General features: G+C 39.7%; 1 protein-coding gene across 1 annotated transcript in view; it reads right to left on the bottom strand.

The window, feature by feature from the left end:
* MYOM1 (myomesin 1) overlaps positions 1-19,672 on the bottom strand; it is a 146,811-nt gene that overhangs the window by 46,477 nt on the left and 80,662 nt on the right. Inside the window, exons 15-21 of the mRNA XM_008074759.2 lie at positions 17,805-17,988; positions 17,195-17,369; positions 14,634-14,755; positions 12,259-12,546; positions 9,946-10,142; positions 4,006-4,132; positions 621-805 (exon numbers count right to left, since the gene is read on the bottom strand). Coding sequence (XP_008072950.2) covers positions 621-805; positions 4,006-4,132; positions 9,946-10,142; positions 12,259-12,546; positions 14,634-14,755; positions 17,195-17,369; positions 17,805-17,988 — 1,278 coding nt within the window. The remainder of the gene's footprint in view (positions 1-620; positions 806-4,005; positions 4,133-9,945; positions 10,143-12,258; positions 12,547-14,633; positions 14,756-17,194; positions 17,370-17,804; positions 17,989-19,672) is intronic.

Genomic DNA, 19,672 nt, shown 5'->3' with positions numbered 1-19,672 from the left:
GCAGTGGCTGCTCCTGGCCACCACAGCCTCGACCTGCTAGGCTCCGGCGATCCTTCCGCCTCAGCCTTCCAAGTAGCCGGAATTACAGGCGCGCGCCACCACACCTGGCTGATTTTTTGGTTTATTGTAGAGATGAGGTCTCGCCAAGTTGCCCAGGCGGGCCTCAAACCCGCGCGCTCAGGCAATCCACTCACCTCAGCCTCCAAAAGGCACGGGATTACAGGCTGAGCCACCGAGCCCGGTTTATCTTGCTAACTTTAAAACTACTATCATTAGGAGAGCAGTTTTCTGTTTTTTTTTTTTTCTTTTGAGTTGGAGTCTCATTCTGTCACCCAGACTGGAGTGCAGTGGCATGCTCCCGGCCACTGCAGCCTTGACCTGCTGGGTTCTGGTGATCCTTCTGCCTCAGTCTTCCAAGTAGCTGGAACTGTGGGTGCACACTACCACACCCAACTAATTTTTTATTTATTGTAGAGATGAGGTCTTGCCACATTGTCCGGGTGGCTCAGGTAATCCACTAGCCTTGGCCTCCCAAAGTGCTGGAATTACAGGATGAGCCACCAAGCCCGGCCCAGTTTTCCCTTTTAAAGGATACTCTAAAACTATGGTCATCCTCTTACCTTCATGTATATGTTTTTAACAGGTGCCTCATTGAGTCCTCGCCACTGGTCATCTTTCGCACTGGCCTCCTTCAAGTCCACGAAGTAACCAGTGATCGGAGTCCGCCCAGAGTGGACTGGAGGCTTCCAATGGAGAACCAGGGAGTCATTCCTGACTTCACTATATTTGAGACTGTGCGGTGGTCCTGAGAGTGAGAGAAGCCAATGAGTAGCAACCACAAGGTAGGAAAGAACACTCAAGTAGGTATACATTTAGAGCCATGCTTGAAGTCTTAAGGCTTAAGTCTGGGGGGTGTTTTAAAAAAAAAAAAAATTAGCATTCATTCCCATGAAAACAGGTATTCTGTGGTCATTTCATATCAAGTTTCTACACTGCCCTCTACATCAACCTATGAAGTCCTAACACCTGTGGGTGGTAGGTGGGTAAGGCCACTTCAAGGTGCCTCTCAGAGGATCAAAACTTCCTGCAGGCTGTTCAGGCCTGCATTAATAACCCTTTATGGAACAGTTTGATTTAGTTGCAGATTCAATTTCAGATTATTTTTGAGTGACAGGTTAAAAATTCCCTCAATCTCGGCCGGGCTTGGTGGCTCAGCCTGTAATCCCACACTTTGGGAGGCCTGAGCCTGCGGGTTCAAGAACCGCCTGAGCAACTTGGCGAGACCTCATCTCTACAATAAATCAAAAAATCAGCCGGGCGTGGTAGCTCGTGCTTGTAGTTCCAGCTACCTGGAAGGCTGAGGCGGAAAGATTGCCAGAGCCCAGCAGGTCAAGGCTGCGGTGGCTGGGAGCGGCCACTGTACTCCAGTCTGGGTGACAGAGTGAGATTCCAACTCAAAAAAAAAAAATTCCCTCAATTTCAAAAAGTATGAAGGAAACAACATAATTTGATGACATATGAATATAGACAGTAATAGTTCCTTCAAAAGTAAAGGAGTAACTCCCAGTTGGAGGAAAATTTCTCCCCTAAAGTAGAAATCCCACAGATGAGTAAAAACAGGTGACAGCTTATGGTTCACAAAAAACTTTTAGCAAAATAACCACTTCCATGGGTCCTGAATCTCTGCTAAGTACTGCCAGGTAATTTACATTCATTTAGTTCATTCATCTTTAAGATAATTAACAGGAACTTCAGAAAGGCCAAGTGACTTGATAATCCTCTGAAGGGAGAAAGCCAGAATGTGCCCTGTATGAATGTTCTTTGTATTCTTGAGAGAGTCCAAACCAAGTAGCTGCCCATATCTTTGCATGACCACCAGCTGCTATGAAGATATTATTTATTGATTTTCATTTTTCCTTTTCTTTCCTTTCTTTTTTAAAAAAAATAGCAACAGACTTCTAACCAACTAATTAAAATCACCTGAAGTGACTCATAGTGACCTGAGGCCAAATTGTACAAACACAACCTCTATCATGCCACGTTTTGGTGTTTTGTAATTGACAGTTCAATATTTGTTTGGCCCTTTACCCTGGCTTAACAGTTATCAATATGTGTCATCCTTGTCTTCCGATATCTTGTATGATAATATATTTAAATATTAACATCCAATACCTCAGACTAGTGTGGTATGTTCTGTCTTGCAAAGGGCTTTTATGGCCATGACCTTGTCATCCTTACTGAGGCATCCATATTGGGAGCACTATCCCTACTTTACAGAGGAGGAACTTCGTTCTGCTGCTTTCCAGCAGCAGTCTAGGAAAAAGACTAATTGAAAAATTGGCTTTCAATCCTAATTCTGCTACTTGCTACCTCCATGACCTTCCATGCATCATTTAGTGTGTCTCAGTTTTTTCATCTGTAAAACAGAAGGATGACAAAATTTTCTTACCACTCTCTTCTTAGAAGAGCTTTCTTGATGTAAGACTTGCCCAACACTACTCCAGTAAGTCAGGGACAGGTCTGACAAGCCAGATCTTCAGGAGGGTGGAGGGCTGTCCCTTTATTTCTTCTCTGAGTTGAGTGCTCACTCTGCAACCTTTTTTGGCAATAACATCATGCTCTATCAAGATATTTTCTACACGGCTGCCCAGAATTTTTTAGTCACTCATATTTCACTTTCAGGAATTCAGGAATTACAAGAATTTGAAAAGAGACCCACTTTTATGCAGATGGCAGAGAGAACTTAAGAAATACCCACTGGCTTTAAGGAACTGCAAGAAAAGGCAGTGTGTTTGCCTCTTCGCATCTGCTGAAGTTGAGTGAGCACTTGACTTGTTCTTGAGTTTCATTTGTAATCTTGTGACACTTGACAGAGGAATGATGCAGACAAAGCCTCGCTAAACAAAGGCAAGGTGATGATTCTTCAAGGGCACAGGGCTTCAGACAAAGAAAAGGGGTGGCACTGGGGGAAGGGCTACTGTCTACCCAGGATGCCCTCGTGTGGCTTGGGCCTCTAATGTGGTTGATGTTGGTGCCATATCAGTTGTTAAATATGTTGAATGTCAAATCCAGATGGGTGAATTCAGTCATCCTGTGGCACTCAAAGTTTTTGGGTCTCTGAAGTCAGTACCACTGGAAGCAAAATAAAATCATCTACCAAATATTAATAATGCTAGTTTAAGTCTTAATGGTTTAGTACATTTGTATTTTTAAATGTGTTCAGGTTTATAGCTATATAAGAGTTATAAACATAGGTAAGTTTCCCCACCACTTCCTTTTTTTCTTCCTTGACCACACAACTCCCCCCCCCCATAATACCCCTCTAAGGAGATTATTTGCCGGGTACTAGAACCTTCCTGGTGGTGCAGAGTTTGGAAAATGTGTAGAGAGAGAAAAAGGACTGGAGAAGTGAAGCAAGGATAAATGAAGAGAAACCAGCCTCAAGTCCTAGGCAGTCATGTGCAATCTGTCCATGTACTATAATGAGGAGCTGGGACAGAGGGAGGAAGAGAAAGAGAGATAACAAGGAGGAGAAGCCACAGAGGCTGGTTGTGGAGAGAAGGATTTTGGGTGGTTGATAAGTGAGAGGCTTCTGAGCAGTATGAGAGTACATGAGAACTGGAGGGTGTAGGAAGAAGTTTTTGAGAAATATTGCTATGGGATATGAATTGGATGCCATATAACGGCCTTTAAGAAGCAAAGCCAAAAACTTGAAATCCTTTTTAGATGCTCATTTGCACTCAAATCATCTGCTTCTGCCAATCCTATTCAGTGCAGAGGTTGAGCTATGGGGCTTCTAGTTTTTATTTGGAACACAAGCATAAGGAATTTATACTCAGTTTTACATTGCCATTATTTAATATGATCATAAAAATATTTTAGGGGTCAAAAAATAATTTTTCCCTTAAATATTGACTACACAGTACTTCGAGTGAGTTTCAAGTTGGAGGTTCTGTTGGAAGAAACTCTGTGCTGCAGCGCTGAGACATGGTTTCCATGGTTTACCTGGGACGGCGATGGTCCACTCTTCACATTTGAAGCACTCGCTCACTGCAGAGGGCACACCCAGCCCAGCGATGTTCATGGCTGCCACTTGGAACTGATACACCATGTTTTCCTTCAAGTTGCTAATCTGCAACATTGACAACATATCACAGATAGTGAATGTTTCAGACGTGTTTGTTTTTTCGAGTTGTTCAACATTTTATTTATTTATCCTTCATGTGACACACACCCTAGGATGACCCTCAATGAGTCACACTCTTCTGTAATCTCCTCATGGGTGTGGTTGAAACCCTGACTTGCTTGTAGCCAACAGAATATGGCAAAAGCATTGGAATATCAATTGTGTCACCTCATATGGCAAAGGATAAGGGATAGTGTAGATGTAATTAAGGTCCTAATCAAGTGATTTGAGGTTCATCAAAAGGGAAATTATCCTGAAGGGGCTTGACTTAATCAAGCAAGAACTCTTAACATGGAGTTGTCCTAATGGCCTTGAAGAAGCAAATGTCATGTTGTGGGCTGCCTAGCCACTCACATTTGGAAAAGAGCAGCATCTAGGAGTTGAGGCCTCAGCCCCACACAGCTGCAAGGAATTGAGTTCTGCCAACAACCTAAATGAGCCTGGAAGAGGAACTAAACCTCTAGATGAGTATGTGGCCCAGCTAGCACCTAGATTGCAGCCCTGTGAGATCCTAAGCAGAGGACCCAGCTATGCCATGCCCAGATTCCTGAGTCATGTACACTGTGGGTTGTTTCAAGCTACAAAGTTTGTGGTAATTTGTTATAAAGCAATAGAAAATGAAATGAGTCTAAGCTAGGAATCGACATAATCAAATTTTGTAATGTTTCTGCTCTTTACAGAGTGACTTGATATTTTCTTTTTTGTTTGTCTGCTTTTTGAAAGACAGTATCTTGCTCTGTCACCCAGGCTGGAGCGCAGTGGCATGATCACAGCTCATATGGCAGACTTGAACTGGGTTCAAGTGATCCTCCTGCCTCAGCCTCCTGAATAGCTAGGACTACAAGCATGTGCCACCATGCCCAGCTAATTTTTTAATTTTTTGTAAAGACAAAAATCTTGCTATGTTGCCCAGGCTGGTCTTGATCTCCCGGCCTCAAGCAATCTTCTCACTTTGGCCTCCCAAAGTATTGGGATTATAGGTATGAGCCACTACACCTGGCCTTGACTTAATATTTTCTATATCCCCCAGTAGGAGCTGAGTTGCTGTGACAGTAAAGATATGTGATAAAAATAATTAATGTTAAGACATTTGCAAAATAGAAGTGATGGAATATATTAGTCTAAAAAAATCTGTGGGAGAAGCAAACTATAAAATATGCAAAATGTGACTATAAGAAATGGGAAATACAGCAACAAAAAATATATATGATTAACAAATGCAAAAGAAGAGAGATTTGTAAGCTGATAGAAAGTCAAAAGAAATTATGTCGACCATAATGTAGAAAGATTCAAAAATGGGAAAAGAGGTAAAAGTGATTAATAGACATGGAAGATGGAGTGAGAATGCCAAACATATGTTTAATTAGAGTTTAGGGAAAAGGGCTGAGAGAATGGGGTAGCAACACTATTCTAGGAGATACAGAATTTTCTAGAAAGATCTTCCTGAAAAATCCAATCCACAGATTGAAAAATCTTTCTCCCCCCAAATCCCAGGCATATATATTTTTTTAAAATCTAGACACATAATATTTTAACAGTAACACACCAAAGATAAAGTGAAAATATTAAAGGCTGTCTAAGAAAAAAGATATATTACCCTCACATGAGCAAACAGACTACAAGTTTACATGCCAGCAGCAATAATAAGCCAGAAGATAATGGAATTATATCTTCAAAGCACTGAAAGAAAACATCTACCATTATAGGATGTCTTACCCCCCAAAATTTTTTGAAGAATGATTTTTTCAGAAAAACAAAAGTGGTTTGCCCTCAGAATATCCTCACTAACTTTAGGCAAACGGAAAGTGATCTCAGATGGAAGGCCAAAGAGGAGAAATTAAAAGCAAATAAAATTGTAAATATGTGGATAAATTGAATCTATAAAACAATAATCACAGTGCTGTTTGGATTTTAAAAATAATTAAAACACAGACACATGCACATACACAATAACATACAAGTTGGGAAGAGGGTAAGGGCTAAAGTATTCTAAGGCCCTTATGTTGTGAGACAAGGGTAAAACAAATGAAATAACTTCAGACTCTGTTTGCTCAGTCACCAAAAACAAAGAAACACAGAATTTATAACTTTTAAGGTAGTGTAGGAGGAAAAGTTAAATCACTTTCAAAAACAATCAAAAACGGACAGAAAATAAAACACAGAACAGGAAGGACAAACAAAAATTACAAAATAAGATGAGGATTAAATGTTTAAAAAATAATCAGTAATAACATTAAATCCTCCTAAAATGACAAAGACTGTCAGATGGAAAAAAAGAAAATCCAACTCTACTCTATTTTTTAAGAGACATACACAAAGCATAAAGTTACAGAAAGATGGAAAGTTAAAGGATGGAAAGTTACATACCATGCAAACACCAACCAAAAGAAAACCAGTGTAGCTATAGTAATAACAGGCAATACAGACTGTAAGGCAAAATGTATTATTAGTGATAAAAAGTTACTTTGTATTCATCTAATAATATCAATTCAAAATATATAAACGTTTTAAATGGGTGCATTTTATGGTATGTGAATTATCTTTGTAAAGTGAAATTATCCCACAATTTTTCCTTTCTGTAGTGTTCTTGCCAAATATTGGCATCAAATCAATTCTAGTCTCAGGATGATCTCACTCATGAACATAGAAGCAAAAGTCCTAAATGATACTTAGCAAACAAAATCCAGAATATATAAAGAGTATACATAATAGTCAAGTTGAATTTATTCCAAGAATGTGAGGGTTTTTTTTTAACATTAGACAATAACTGCAATATACCAATTAAAATTAAAGGAAGAAATCATATGATCATCTCAAAAGACTCAGGAAAAAATTGATAATTTTAATTAACTCTTGACAAACTGGGAATAGAAGGAAACTTTCTTAAATTAATAATAGATGTCTATAAAACACCTATAACAAACAAACTTAATGGTGAAATGTTGAAACTTTTTCTTTAAGACGAAGATCAAATTGAGAATGACCAACATCACTACTTTTATTCACTGTTGTGCTAAATATTTTAGGTGGAAAGTAAGGTAAGAAAATGAAAGATGTTTAATATTTTGAGAATATAAAATTTGGAGATGAAAAAATAAACTGTCATCACTTGCAGATGATATGACTATAGAGAGAGACTCTAAAGGAACTTATAATAACATAATAAAATTATAAGGAAATTTAGCAAACAACCATATACATAACAATTATATACAAAATCAATAAATAAAAATTAGTTATATTTCTTTGTACCAGCAACAAAAATGATATAAAAATATACTATCTATACTGCAACATCAAACATATACAGTGCCTATAAATAAATATCAAATGATATGCAAACCTTTGTAGAGAATTATAAGGCTATAATGAGACTTTAAAGAAAACAAAATAAATGGAGAGACATATGTTCATGGATTAGAAGACTCAATATTTTAAAGATATCAATTATTCCTCAATCTATAAATTTCTTTGTTATAGATCCAATGCAATCCAAATCAGAATTCTAATGGGTTAGTTTAATTTAATTTTTTATCATTGGTTTTTGTTTTGTCTTTTTTTTTTGGTAGAACTTGGTAATCTAATTCTACAATTTACATCGAAATGCAAAGGACTGAAACTACCCCTGGAAAAAGAAGAATAAACTGAAAGAACCTGATTTACCAGTCATCAGATTTACTATAAAGCTACAATATTTAAATTACTGTGGTATTTACCCAGTGTCAGACACACAGACCAGTGGAAATGCATAGGAAGCACAGACACAGACTCATGCACATAGGGAAGTGTGATGTATGTTCCCGATAACCTAGCAGAAGAGCAGGAAAGGACAAACTTTTCAAAAGATGATACTGCGACAGCTGTGTCTCCATTTGGGGAAGGGGGATTAATTTTGACCCTTTCCTCATAGAATATATAAAATTAAAGTTGAATTAATGACTTAAATGTAAGTGGAAAAATTGGAAAGGTTTTTAGAACATAATCAACTAAAATATCTCCATGGCCCTGGAATATAGAAAGCATTCTTAAAAGGGACACAGAAATCACTAATGACAAAACAAATGTTGGTAAATCTCACTATAATAAATTTGACATTAAAATTAACATGGTCACCTTAAAGAGGAAAAACAAGAGGTTGAGTAGGAAAGATACACACAACTTACAGAGTTGCAAAGGATTTATATTCGTAATATATAAAGAACTTTGCAAGTCAATAAGAAGGCCATTAGTAAAATGAGCAAGAACCTTGAACAGGCATGTTATAAAAGAGGATTATGAAAATTGAATGCATACATAGGAAAAGATGTCCAATTTCATCTGACACAGATTGTCAAAGCTGAAAATGTGTGACTATACCAAGTGTTGGCAAGGATGTAGAACAATGGGAATTCTCATACGCTTCAGAAAACTGTATGGAATTATCTAGTAAAGTGGAAGATAAACAGGATCCATGAACCTAACAATTCCATTTTTAGGTGATAACCTAGATAAACTGGTGCACATATGTGCCAGCAGATGTGTACAAAAATGTTCAGAGCTACATTGTCTGATATATCTAAAAATGCAAAAATGTCCAAATAGCAATCAATAATTGAATGGAAGAGCATATTGTGATATGGTCACATAATGGTTATTCTATTCTCTTTATTAGAGAATGGTCTAGCTACATGCAACAACATGGAAGACTTAAAAGTACAATTTCACTTTATGCACTCTCAGTATATGTGTGATATTTCATAAATATCAAATGTTAAATTTTAAGAGTGTGGCGTTGAGTTGGAGAAAACATCATTCCCGTGGCCTAGCCCTGCTCTGAACCCTCATGGTACAGGGTTTTGTGAGTGTTAGGAGGTGATACCTTCCCTCTAAAGCATGAAGGCATCAGCTAAGGCAACTCCCTGGTGCCCTGACTTGGGTGGAGCAGTGGAGACACCCTCCCCCAACCCAGTAGAAGTGAACACATGTGAAGCTTCCCTTTGTGGTCATCAAGCTACTATAACAGGGAACACTTCACAGGTGGAGAATTGGGTCTGGACACCAAGCCTATGTTCCTTCATCCGCTGTAATTTGGACACTGAAAGTTAAAAATCTAGAGTCACTGGCTCCTGGGATTCTTGAAGCTAGCAGCGTATGGGTTACAGTTATTTTGCAAGTTTTGAAAGAAACGTTAGTTTTTACAATAGGCACACATTGGCCTGGTGCAGTGGCTCATGCCTGTAATCCCAGCACTTTGAGAGGCAGAGGCAAGAGTATGCCTGAGGTCAGTGGTTTGAGACCAGCTGGGCAATGTAGCTCTAAACATTTTTGTGCACATCTGTAATAAATCAAAACATTAGCAGCTGTGGTGGGATGCATCTGTAGTTCCAGATACTTGGAATGCTGATGTGGAAGGACCGCCTGAGCCCAGCAAATCAAGGCTGCGGTAGCCATGAGCATGTCAGTGCACTCCAACCTGGGTGACGGAGTGAGACCCTGACTCAAAAAACAAACAAACAAACAAAAACAATATGTACACATTTCATAGTAAATATTCTAAGAACTTATTATGTGTATGAGTCAGAAAATATAAATCCTGAATGGTTAGCAAAACCACTTTTATTTACCATAGCACATTTTCACAAAGGTCATGCCATTGCAGATAATGGATGCTGGAGAAATGACATGAATCCTTTATAAGGTGCCAGAAGTGCACATGCATGGGTGTGCAAGCATATCTTTGTAAATAGGACATACCACACTACAGACTGTCACATGCTTACCTTGTATGCCTCATCACTGACAGCCTTGATGTTGGCCTCTCTCCATTTTCCTGGTACCCCACCAATTACCTCGCGATAGTTCACATAATAGCCAGTGATTTCTGCCCCTCCAGTTTTATCTGGTTGCTTCCATCCAAGAACCATTGAGTCACGAAAACTTTCAAGACAAGTGATATCATAGGGCGGAGATGGAGCCGCTGTTGAAATATGAATAGCTCGTGAGTAGACAGAAATTCATTTACAATTCTATACATAAACTTGTTTAATTGGTGCCATATATAAGGGCACGAGACTTGCAGTATAAAACTAAAATGGGAGACTGATCTGTAACTTGACATTCAATTTGGGATACGAGAAAAAAAGCTGGTCTTGTGGTAAAAAGTGCACAGCAATGATTTTTCCAAAGATAAAAAGAATCTCTGCCTCAGAAAAAAGGGTACAATATCCTGAAAAGGTGATTCTTTTCCCTACAAGAAGAAAATTTTTCTCAAGATATATATTTTTCTTTCTTGATATGATTTTGTTATTTGTTGCCTGAGGGAAATAGAATTTGTAAATCAATTTCTGCCTCAGTTTGCTTATTTGGGATTTTCATATATTTCCAAATGGCTAGCATTTCCACCACATTCAAGCATACTTACTCTTATGAGACCTTACAATTATACAGGTTCTGTCTGCACACAGGAAAAATTGTATTCTGGAGCTCAGTTAAATGTCACCTTTAAAAAATATTTCTAAAAAACAGGCACAAGCTGCCATGTGATTTTGTCTTCATATATAGTACTTTTTGTCACATTATTTTTAGCCTGATATTGGAACATTATTCATGTAGCACAAACTTACTATACAGCTGTCACTGTATTTATTAGTGCCTAGCCAGAAAAATATTTGGAGGATATTTCAAAGGCTCTCTTTCATTTATGGGGCTTTGCTGATCAACTTTTCACTCAATTACTAAAATTATGGTTTTCAACGATAAGAGAAAGGGTGGAGTGGTGGAAAGAAAGTCATCTAAATATGCAATGACATCAAAAATAATTTTCTGAATATTTATTTGGAGATCCTATAGATAGATAGATCCTAAAGGAACTATCTCTTTCTTATTCAAAAAAGCATATAGAACAATGAAGACTTCTAAAATAAAATGCACGTGTTATCCCAGCACTTTGGGAGGCTGAGGTGAAGGGATTGCCTGAGCCTACGAGTTCGAAACCAGCCTGGGCAACTTGGCAAGACCTCGTCTCTTCCATAAGTCAAAAATTAGCCAGGCATGGTAGCGTGTGCCTGTAGTTCCAGCTACTTGGAAGGCTAAAGCGGAAGGATCACGGGATCCCAGCAGGTCAACACTAGGGTGGCCGTGAGCATGCCACTGCACTCCAGCCTGCGCAACAGAGTGAGACTCCAACTCAAAAAAAAAAATGCTGATCTCTTCTGCACTCACCAACCTCCTTTCTTTTTTACATTTTAAAAAAGCTTTCTCTTTCTCCCTCTTTATTCCAGAGCACTGTTGAATATAAATTCCCAAATGAATATCCCATCTCGAGTTGAAGGGACAAATAAAGGTGTCAAAAATAGAAGGGTTTACAGAAGCGGGGTGGGGTGGAAGTAAGAGATGAATGGGAGATGTTTAAAAGTTTATCAGTATATACTCATTATTTCATTTTTATTCGATAGCATTGTTTCCTAAAACATATAAGCCACAGGTACCCAATATCCTAATCAGAACATTCTTAGCTTACACACAATGGGCAGTCTTACATAAATCACTTCTAGGATATAGAAGTGGAGCATATATCACGGGCTATAGCTATATCTGATTATAGTACCCTGTGAAACATTTCATGGCAACTCAAATAGACAGTTATTTATAGCTCTTTAAATTAAATGAAAATAATCACTTGGAAACATGAGGATGAACCACAGAAGTTCATAACCATGATCTTGTGCATTGTCACTTCTTTGTTAAGTCTTTTTCCTCCCCATGTACTGAACATGACTATTTCAAAGGACCTCACACTGGTTAGGATTGCCAAGTCCTTCCTGCCTGACACACCAAGAAAGGCTCTATACCAATCACTCTCAACATGCTATCATAGCGAAGCCCCTAAAATAATGTGTAAGGTCCAAACCCATAGACAATTACTTTTATAACTCATTAGATGAAGGTATGCATTTCAGATAGGTGGCTGAAAACACACAAAATTATGAATAGACACTGATGAGAGAGAACACGAATGAAGAACGTGATGCACATGATGAGAGGTGAGGACACTGATGGAGACGGATGGACAGTTTCACTTTCTCAACTCTCACCTCCGTCCTTCTTCTTTTTCAGGGGGTCAGACTTACTTTTCCCCTTAGGAGCCGCTTTCTGTGGTGGCAGGGTATGCTCGTCCTGAACTGTTTCACTTACTTTACTCACTTCTGTCTGGCCCAGGTTTTGAGAGCTACCGAGTAGTGAAGGTTTGTTAGGTTTGCTACCGAGCAAAGCGTCTTTCTGGAAGGCTGGCGGGGAGGCTTCATGCACACCCCCCCTGGAGGCTGTTAGTCCACCAGGAGCATCACTCAGTGCAGGACACACATCTGGAGACACTCCTCCCCCTACAATTGCCAGACAACAACAGAAACGGGTTGAGCCCTGACAGTATCAATTGCTCTTACGTGACAGAACAGAGAGAAAATCATTAGGACCACAAGCAGAACAAAAACTATCTTGATTTAACTAAGATTTGCAAGAAATATGGAAAGCATACGTTTTATATAATGTACACCAAGGGACATTTCAACTTCTCCATGTTCTGGAAAAAGAAGAAATGAGACAACAACAAAAAAAACACAGAACAAGAACCATTTCGATTTGCAGCACCCAAAGGGTTTTTAGTACGTACAAGAAAAAGCAAATCTGAGACATTTCCCAAGAGATATAAGCCCTCTTATTGAATAGAATGTAGAAAAAGGACCATAAAGTGCACAAGAGACATAACATTAACGATCCTGATTTTTTAACACTTAGAATTATGTACATCACTACAAGAGTAATGGTCTGTACCTCCCAACCTCAAAGAAACATGTCCATTGTTGTTCTCTTGAAAGGAATATTAAAAAGTAATATGAAGGCCAGGCGTGATGGCTCAAGGCTGTAATCCTAGCACTTTGGGAGCCTGAGGTGAGGGATTGCCTGAGTCCACAGGTTCAAGAACAGCCTGGGCAACTTGGTGAGACCTCATCTGTACAATGAGTCAAAAAATTAGCCAGCTGTGGTAGTGCGCGCTGTAGTTTTGGCTACTTAGAAGGCTAAGGTGGAAGGATCGCCTGAGCCCAGCAGGTCGACACTGGGGTGGCCATGAGTGCGTCACTGTACCCCAGCCTGGGCAACAGAGTGAGACTCAAACTCAAAAAAAAAAAAAAAAAAAGCAATATGAGATGCTAACTGAAGACAGCCAATATTAAATAATCTTTCCTTCCACTTTGGGTGGCTAAAGCAGAAGGACTACTTGAGCCCAAGAGCTTGCAACCACCCTAGGCAACATGACCTCATCCTTACAAAAATTAAAAACAAAAAAAATTAGCCAGGCATGATGGCATGCACCTGCAGTCCCAGCTACTGGGGAGACCGAGGTGGAGAGTTGACTTGACCCCAGGAGGTCAAGGCTGTGGTGATCCACGATGGGGCCACTGCACTCTAGCCTGGGCGACAGAGAGACCCCGGCTCAAAAAAAGAAAACAATAAAATATTTCCTTTAAAATATGTGTTCCTAGCCGGGCTTGGTGGCTCAGTCTGTAATCCCGCGCCTTTGGGAGGCTGAGGGGAGTGGACTGCCTGAGCCCGCGGGTTCGAGACCCGCCTGGGCAACTTGGCGAGACCTCATCTCTACAATAAATCAAAAAATCAGCCGGGCGTGGTAGCGCATGCCTGTAATTCCGGCTACTTGGAAGGCTGAGGGGAAGGATCGCGGGAGCCCAGCAGGTCGAGGCTAGGGTGGCCGGGAGCGGCCACTGCACTCCAGTCTGGGCGACAGAGTGAGACTCCAACTCAAAAAAAAAAAAAAATGTGTTCCTATATCACAAGTTTTATTTTTATTGCTCCAAACAATCTGGGTCTCACTTCTATCTTATCCAAGTTTGGGAGGTACGTCCCATTCATACATATAATTACTTTATTACTGGTTTTATTCTGTTGGTTACTTTGCAAGCAGAAATGAAAAACATGTGCTTAAGCAACCACATGTGCCTTGCATGAATTTTAGAGTTTATAAGAAGCATGTTAATGTGCTGTTAGTGGAAACAAGTCAGGCTCTGGCATAAATGAAATGTCTTTTAGGTACAAGATGATCTGTGTTAGGGTGATATACCACTTCATGGAATCAGGATGGCCCTTCACAGTCCCAGAATGAGCACGAAGTTAGAAAGGAGTTTCACAAGGTGGGAAATATCTGAGGAAACTTGGACTTGTGAGGATGAAAAGGCTACAGATGCACAGAATCTGGATAAGCGATGAGGATCTGTAAAATGACAGCTATGGAAGGTTAGATGTCACCTGGAGTCAAAGAAAATGGTCATCTAAGGATGAAGTCATCAAGCAATACTAGAAGATGTAAATAAATTTCTGGAGAGGATGGTATCTTCCTTTAAAACCTAGAAAAATTCTTTTTTTTTTCCTCCTTTAAAGTTATATATAAGGAACTTACCAATAGCAGCTTTGACTTCAATCGCTTCTGAATCCTGGGAATATTCGCTAAGTCCAGCAGCATTGACTGCTCTGACCCGGAAAACATAACTCTGACCAGTCACCAAACCATGACAAGTAAATCTAAAAGGAAAGAAAGTCATAAACAACTTTCCAAGGATGAAAAATTAGGGAAGATGAGTTTTAGCTTAACTGAGTGATCTGGCTTTATGAAAACAATTCTCTCTTTTTTTTTTTTTTGAGTTGGAGCCTCACTGTGTTGCCCAGGCTGGAGTGCAGTGACACTCTCAAGGCCACCACAGCCTTGATCTGCTGGGCTCAGGTGCTCCTTCCGCCTCAGCCTTCCAAGTAGCTGGAACAATAGGCACATGCCACCATGCTCAGCTAACAAATCATTTTTTAAAAGGAAGAAAAAGATGCAGACAGACTCGGGTAACATACGCGGTTTAGACAAAAAGGCAACTAAGGCCACTTTCTAAACCCCTGTCCAAAAATGAGGAGTGCTGGCCTCCCTCTGAATGCTCACCAGTAATAAAAATAATCCATACATAATAATTTTCATGTAAATATCAGCTATAAAGTATATGAAGTACCTATTATAGGGCCTGGCGCATACAGGCATTTAATAAACAATAGGTAGTATTCATAATATTATTAATGTCTATTTCAGCTATATACTTATTGGCTGTGAGGCATTGGTTGTTCCTTGTCATAGGACTCCATGTCACATCGGTTTCTCCTATCACTGTCTCCCTGCCTGCCAGAGAAGGTACAATTACTCGAGCAATTACACTAGAATCTGAAGATAAGGTGAAAAATAGATTCCAGAATTACCATTTAGATGTAAGGATCCAATAATGAGGTATGAATCCATGGACAGTTTTACCCATAAAACAACCTCATTCTTTAACAGTCATTATGGCTATAAATAGCTATTTCATAAATCACTGTAACATTTGAATCCATCCTAAGGACTGTAACCAGAGGAAATAACAGGTCTGCTAATGACTCTATTAGCATGTTTGAATATTTAAGAAAGGTAGCCACAACCTGCACCAGTCCTTCAGTCCTTAGGGCCAGCTTGGTTCACTGAATATTTATTGAGCTCTTGGTGTTCCAGACACAGGGCTACGTACTGTGGGCACAAATATGAATAAAAAGTGCTACCTGCCCTCCAGCAGCTCCTGTCTGTTTGTGGAGAGACAGACCATCTCTATAGTATACCCATGTTTGTAGGCAGTCCCAGGAAAATGCGGAATAACTCAGAGGAAAAATGAAAGGCACAAACAGACTAAATAAATCTCTTGCAAAACACATTGCCTTTGCCCATGAATCAGTTTGTCTCTATTCTCTGGTGTTCTGCAAAAGAACCACCTCATTCTATGGGGGTCCTTGGACTTAGACATGGCCCAAGCCTGTTTGACAATTTCTTGGCAGGTGGGTTGGGGAGGAATCCTCCTCTGAGACTAGTCCTAAATCCAAGGAGGCTCGGAGTCTGGGTATAGGCCAGAATTCACCAGCAGTTTGCAAAGCTTGTTGACAAAATAGTTGAAAACAATAAATAAAATAACCCTCTCAGTATTAGAAACAGAAATGAAGAGGTAGCAAAGTATTTGGGGTGCCTCTGTTTTGGTGTTATTTATGTTTGCTTAGCACTGAGTTTAATCATGCTGATGTCCAAAATGTGTACTGTGTTGGTACTTTTTGTGTTTATATAAAATGCCAGAGTAATTCATGTTAAGTAGAACCTATTAGATACTTGGAATCTAGTATCATGTTGCATATTAAAGATAAGAACAGAGTGGTAAAGAATGGAAGAAAGAACATAAAGGGAAAGAATGAGAAAAAGCTATAAAATGAACTGTTACAATAACTGGCATTATGTGTTTCTAAGGGTTGAATATCACAAGTAAACCTTTTAGAAATGTACTGCTTTAGACGTATTCAATTCTAAATTTATTTAAGTTTTTAAAGTATCATTATTTATGTTTGTTTAGAGTCAGGGTCTCACTACGTCATCCAGGCTGGAGTGCAGTGGCATGATCACGGCTCACTGCGGGCCTTCACCTGGGTTTGGAAGACCCTTCCACTTCAGCCTTCTGAGTAGCTGGGACTATAGGCATGTGCTGCCAAGCCCAGCTAAGTTTTTAATTTTTTGTAGAGACAAGGTCTCCTATGTTGTCCAGGCAGGTCTTGAACTCCTGGGCTCAAACAATCCTCCCATCTGGGCCTTCCAAAGTGCTAGAATTACATGTGTGAACCACCATGTCCGGCCCATTTTGTTTTGTAGAAATAGGTCGGGCTCTGTCACCCAGACAGGAGTGTACTGGCTAACTCACAGGCCTGATCATTGCATACTACAGCTTCGAACTCCTGGGCTCAAGTGATCCTCCCATCTCAGTCTTCTGAGTAGCTGGAACTAAAGGCATATGCCACCACCCCTGGCTTGTTTAAAGTATAATGCTTTTTTAAAAATCTCCCTCCATGGGACATCTGTGTTCCATATGGGTCTATGATGCTCTTAAGACCAGCTGGCCCACCCACCACACCCAGCTCAGTTACCGTGAGCCCTTCACTGGGTTGTTGTTACAGGGCTCCCACTTGCCAGAGCCAGCAATGCTCGCCTCTATGTAGTATCCGACCAGCTCTTTGGCATCTTTGGGCTCCTCCCAAGTTACTACCACTGAGGTATCTGTATTTCTGCTCGGGATGACGTTGCCAGGGGCCTTGGGGATATCTGAGAAAGAGGAAAATAGCAATCAAACTCAGGGTGGTTTTAAAATTCATTCTTATCATATATGCAAAAGAACACACATAGGAACTTTACACACATCATCATGTCAGACAGATAGTTGCTTCACTTTATAATGCATTTGTTAAAGCAGACATTTTTTTAAATGTTGGTTTGGAAGCATATAAACTAATTATCTAGGAACTCTGGAAAAACACATTAGCAATATTGTTGAGGACATTTACTTTTCATAAGCAAAAACAATGAAGTTTTGTTTAATGCATGGACTAAGTATAGCTATCAATTAAATTTATAATATGAAAGAAGGATGCCACCGTTTTTATTTTTGATTTTATCTATGTATAGTAATTAGATTCTTGCTTTGAAATTTTCTCTTGAAGTAAAAGAAGTTTGAGTTGCTTCCCCCAACTCTACACTTACCGAGTTTGTCCCCTACCATGGTCACCTCTGTTGCTTCTGAGGGCTCGCCAACTCCTGCTGAATTAGAACAGCGGACGCGGAAACGGTAGGATTTTCCCTCGGCCAAGTCGAACAGAGCAAAGCGGGGAGACTTCACTGGGAGCTCCGTGTTCACCCGCTGCCAGTTTTCTGTTCCTGCCTCACACTGCAGCAAGAACAGGGAAACCCGATGAAAGCATAGCTAGTACAGTGGAATGCAAGGCCAGGCATCATGGAGTTTTAGTTACCAGCCAACACAATGCTCCATTATGCAAGTTAGGCTGGAGAAGAGATTTGGAAGAAATGGGGAAAGAGGCAGCTGAAGTCTATAGGATCCTCTAAATCGAATGTGGCTTTGTATTGTTCTACAAATATGCTACTTGAGTACTTTATTTCCTTTATTAACTAAATATGATCATCAATCTACCTACAAAAGTCTATTTCAAAGGGGGTGGTGGCATTGGCAGTTGAGGGAAACTGCCAGGGGAGGGAGAGACACACCTCATCAACAAGGGTACGCATAATGAACATTTGTATACCTAATCCTGAATTGTACCCCACATCTTTAAAATAAAAAAACAAAGAGAGTTTGGGGTCAGTTACTTCTCTAATTCTCAGATGGTTAAATATGCTGTGTTTGATACTTAAATTGTCATGCTGTATTATTTTAATTGAGTGTTATTTAATGACAACTTTCGGGTCTCTTCTCAAATACCTCCTTCTCAGAAAGGCAGTCATGATCACCTCTTCTCCATCACCAATTTATCTTTCTTTCTTTATTTATTTTGAGTTGAGGTCTCCCTCTGTTGCTCAAGCTGGAGTGCAGTGGCATGATCACAGTTCACCACAGTCTCAACCTCCTGTGCTCGGGCCTCGGTCTGCCAAGTCGTTGGGACTATAGGTCTGTACCAGCACGCCTGGCTAACATATTGATTTTTTTTGTAGAAATGAGGTCTTGTTATGTTGCCCAGGTAGGGCATCACCAATTTTAAAGAGTTCTTTAGTCTTTTCTCATCAGTATCTATTCCTTGGACTGCTTTATTTTTCTTCAAAATATTTATCACTATTTGAAATTAAATTATTTATTTGTTGTTTCCTCCAATGAAGAGCAAATTTCATAAGTTCAGGGAGCTGTCTTCTTCATGCTCTGATATAGAGCCTAGAATTGTACCTAGCACATAATAGATAATGAAATACTATATATTTTTTTCTGAATAAATGAATAAAAGACAAAGAAGATGTTCTTCTACCATGCAAGCCACCCATCCCGCTACTAGGTATCTATCCAAAAGAAAGGAACTCAGTACATTGAAGTGATACTATTCACAATAGCCAAGATATGGAATCAATCTAAGTGTCCATCAGCAGAGGACTGCATGAAGAAAATATACATATACACAATGGAATATTATTCATTCATAAAAAAAGAACAAAATCCTGTCATTTTCAGCAACCTGGGTGGAACTGGAGGTCATTATGTTAAGCTAAATAAGTCAGTCACAGAAAGACAAAGATTTCATATTCTCACGCACATATGGGAGCTAAAATAGTTGATCTCATGGAGGTGGAGAGTAGAATGGTGGTTACCAGAGGCTGGGAAGGGTCAGCAGGAGATAAAGAAAGGCTGGTTAATGGACACAAAAATACAGTTAGAAGGAACAAAATCCAGTGTTTGATAGCACAGCAGGGTGACTATGGTTATCAAGAATTTACTGTGTATCTCAAAATACCTAGAAGATTTGGAATGTTTTCTTTTTTTGTTTTTTGAGTTGGAGTCTCACTCTGTCGCTCAGACTGGAGTGCAGTGGCTGCTCCTGGCCCCCGCAGCCTCGACCTGCTGGGCTCCGGCG

This window comes from Carlito syrichta, unplaced genomic scaffold (assembly GCF_000164805.1).
Source record: "Carlito syrichta isolate Samal-C Ts95f unplaced genomic scaffold, Tarsius_syrichta-2.0.1 Scaffold317479, whole genome shotgun sequence".
Lineage (NCBI taxonomy): Eukaryota > Metazoa > Chordata > Mammalia > Primates > Tarsiidae > Carlito > Carlito syrichta.
Note: the sequence above shows the minus strand (reverse complement) of the source record. Positions and strands in the feature narration are given on the sequence as shown.